The sequence below is a fragment of the Priapulus caudatus genome, unplaced genomic scaffold (genome assembly GCF_000485595.1).
Source record: "Priapulus caudatus unplaced genomic scaffold, Priapulus_caudatus-5.0.1 Scaffold74, whole genome shotgun sequence".
Lineage (NCBI taxonomy): Eukaryota > Metazoa > Priapulida > Priapulimorpha > Priapulimorphida > Priapulidae > Priapulus > Priapulus caudatus.
Window position 1 is genome coordinate 574,900 of NW_014577135.1, and position 3,663 is coordinate 578,562.

The window sequence follows — 3,663 nt, forward strand, 5'->3', positions numbered from 1 at the left end:
GCTAATTGCGATCCCTGAACACAGAATGCCAGGAAACTGAACTGTTTTTATTGGTGTATCTTTGCACCTAAACGTTATACGGCATCGAAGCACTATTATTTCCCAATGTTGGGTTTACACAATACATGCTAAACATGTAATAACTACGGTGTTTATAGTAATTATAAACATCTTTGTACGAATGTCTATAGCTTGAAAACCCATGGATCCAACTAGAGTAGAGGTGTAACGATACACTAGCAGGGCTGTAGCTAGCGGAGGGCAAGGGGGGCGTTCCCCTCCCCCCCCTAAAAAATTACATGCAATACATGGTCAATGGCAGTCACCTTCCCAGAACACACCGTACACGTGGCTTTGCTTAGTGTAAAATGGGTTAGCTACGGTCCTGACTACCCAGAGGGTCACGATACGATACATATCTTGATACATAGGTTATTAGAGACAATACATATTGTGACAGATTCACATACAGAAAGATAATATTTATATATATATATATATATATATAATATGTATTCCAATACTTTTATAACACAAACGTGTTATGAGTATGTCAAAGCCATAGAAATATATAGTAAACAGTCGGTTACTATATATATATATATTTCTATAGCTGAAACACACCGAGACTTTCTTAGTGTGCTCTAGACTGACCTGTAATCGACAGCTTCACTTATATGTGCGCATACACAGTGCTACAGTAAATGCGCAGTGTCGACACACACTAGTTAATCAGTACTCATGATTTTTGTGGTAACAATTTTGCAGTAATACAAGCACGCCACATAGATTGACCCAGATTTCTACAACAGCCGAGATTATTTACTTGATAACTGAGAAGGAGGTCATAAAGTAAAAAAAACACTAATTCAATTTAACAGGAATTACATGTGCTTTATTATATAGTTTAGCTTGGCTTATTCACTGTTCAACATCCATATCGTTTTGTATCGTGATACGGATGCTGCATATCGACAAGAGCACATAATAGAAATGCTCTATTATCAGGAGTAGATAATATGGATGTTATTATGTGCTCTTGATATCGATTATCATATTGTGGGCCACTGTATCGCGATTCGCTGATGCATCACTGTTATCGTTACAGCCCTAGATCCAACTAGAGTATGGCTATACCTTTCATGTTGGTAGGAGTTCTTTAGCTTGTAAAATTGTCAAAAATGTGCCCGAGATACAATGAGCCGAATGACATTAAGTTTGCTTGTGTGCTGTGACAGTTTTGCTCTAATTTTAGATGGCATCTCTGGGAAGCATTACTTTGTAAACGGAGTTGTGATTAGTATTGGATCTTGGCCAGTATGCTCATGTAACAACTCACTGTTCAGCATTTTCTATGCACTGCAATGAGAACCTTGCTGGAAGCTTGCGAATATGCTGATGTAAGTACATGATTGATTTCTTGTCAATTCATTCTATACTATCAATTCTAGCTGTGCTAAAAATTGTAGACTGATTTGCAGGGTATGGTATGAAACATCAAATGTATTGCTCTTTCTGTATACTGTATAATGTATACATTTTGTGTTTGTTTGGACATTATTTTTTGTTTTGTTATATTACTGGAATCATGTTATCTCTCACTTCAGTTTACCATCGAGCATTGTTCAAATCTGAGCTAAGATAGTGGTTTCAACTGTGAGTGTCTTTCTCTCCACTCAAATTGCTTTTTAAAACATTAGTTGAGGGCCCTCAACATTCCAGATTCACGATAATATCTACTCCAATGAAAATTTCAATTTATTGTAACAGCTGTGACTAAGAATAATTGCAAACTATTAAAAAGGTAATTGCTGACATGAGCATGTCCCTGCATTTATAAATAACTTGCAGTATGTGATTGAGTCCGCACAGCAGAACCCAGGCCTGGTGAAGCAGCAAAGTGGACCAACAAAATTGTATGTATACAGATGATGACAGAGGAAGTAGTAAGGCAATATAAAACTATTCAGTATGTATTGGTGGCAGTTTTGTGATAATCGTAATGATCACAGCGGCTAGTAAAAAAAATATACGTCTGTTCTATATACGCGGCAATTCTGCTCCCAGAATGCAATGCGCCGCCATTACTCATGTACTGATCCCATTTACGAAGCGGCTTCATGGGAAATTCGCGGCAAATTCGAGCAGGATTTCTCATATAATTCTGGGTAAAGTATGTGGTACCAAGTTGCAAGACGTATATTTCGAACAAGTGACCATTCAGCTACACACAGATGCCAATATCATGGCGGTTTGTTGTGTATCTTGGCTCTAGTGTTGTGAAAAGATTCGAGCGTTCTGGAATTTCTGTGCGAACGCTTTCTTACCTTCTCTATATCATGTGTATTTGTGCATGCGCAATGGCGTGCGCGCTATGTGTTGCAGCGGTGTATTGGACGGTGTTGAAGTGAAGTTATTAGATCAAATCAAACATTAAGACTATTACTGGTACTGGTACTGGTAGGTCTAGTACTGACAAGTTGTATTTATTAACCATAATTTTATTATTGAAACAGTTCAAGTGCCTGTGGTGTTTATCAATGTGTGCTTGCATATAGCAGGACGAGTAAATCTAAGTTGATTAGTCACAAAAACAGTACACTTTCGAGGTAGTTTCCCATGCACGGATGTAAACATGTTGGGGCTGCACTTGTCCGCGGCGCTTTGCATGATGGGAAACCATAAATATAGAAACAATAAACGTATTTGCGTCTCCGTAAACATAGCCACGGCGTTAATGTTAGTTGGTTTTATGGAGGTAGAAGTGTAACCACAGGTGAGGAAAGTTAATACGAAACTACAACTTAAGTTATTTATATTTCAAATACTATGTAAGTGAAATATGATGAAATATGGGTCCTAATCCCAGGTAGTATACGGAGATACAATAGTCAATACGATGAATACCGTTGAGATATTGTCAAGAGTGACAGATCGACGTAACCATAGATAGATAGAGATAGATAGATAAAAATTCAATTAAACACCAAGGGTCGAAATTAGATTTTTATTATGGTATCCATTTGTGATACCAGGTATTGAAATCTGGTATCCTTCCCAAAGATCTGGTATCCCATTTTTTGGATAGTAATTTCAACAATGTTGGTATCCAAAATCTTGAAATATGCAATAATAGAATTTGAAAATTATTAATATGTAATATAATTATTGTATAAAAACATGAAAACAGATTCACAGATATGCACAGACAAGTACACTGCAGACGTAGTGTCTCGACGCATTGTCTGGTTCGCTTGATACAATGTATACACATCACATTTATGATCAACATCAGCCACGCTTACGCTTGCACTTGCAAATATGCTATGCCTGCTGTATAACGCTAGTGTGGCATAGTAAGGGTGCCTGAGCCCGCTCAGATCGCGCGCATTCGCTCTACGCGCACTCGTTCAGATGCGCTGCCATATAAAGTTGATAACTCAACAACCACTATCCCGATTTTGACAATTTTTTTTTTACTATTTTGGTGGGATACCAAGCATTGAAATCTGGTATCCAACACAAGAATCTACTATCCCGCGGATATCGGGATACCGCTAATCTCGACCCCTGAACACAGAATGCCAGGAAACTGAACTGTTTTTATTGGTGTATCTTTGCACCTAAACGTTATACGGCATCGAAGCACTATTATTTCCCAAT

General features: G+C 37.9%; 1 protein-coding gene across 1 annotated transcript in view; it reads left to right on the top strand.

Moving 5' to 3' along the window:
- Positions 1–3,663, top strand: part of LOC106821456 (transcription factor SPT20 homolog) — a 39,868-nt gene that overhangs the window by 2,152 nt on the left and 34,053 nt on the right. The window contains exons 2-3 of the mRNA XM_014826268.1: positions 1,256–1,400; positions 1,852–1,916. Coding sequence (XP_014681754.1) covers positions 1,365–1,400; positions 1,852–1,916 — 101 coding nt within the window. The 5' untranslated portion in view covers positions 1,256–1,364. The remainder of the gene's footprint in view (positions 1–1,255; positions 1,401–1,851; positions 1,917–3,663) is intronic.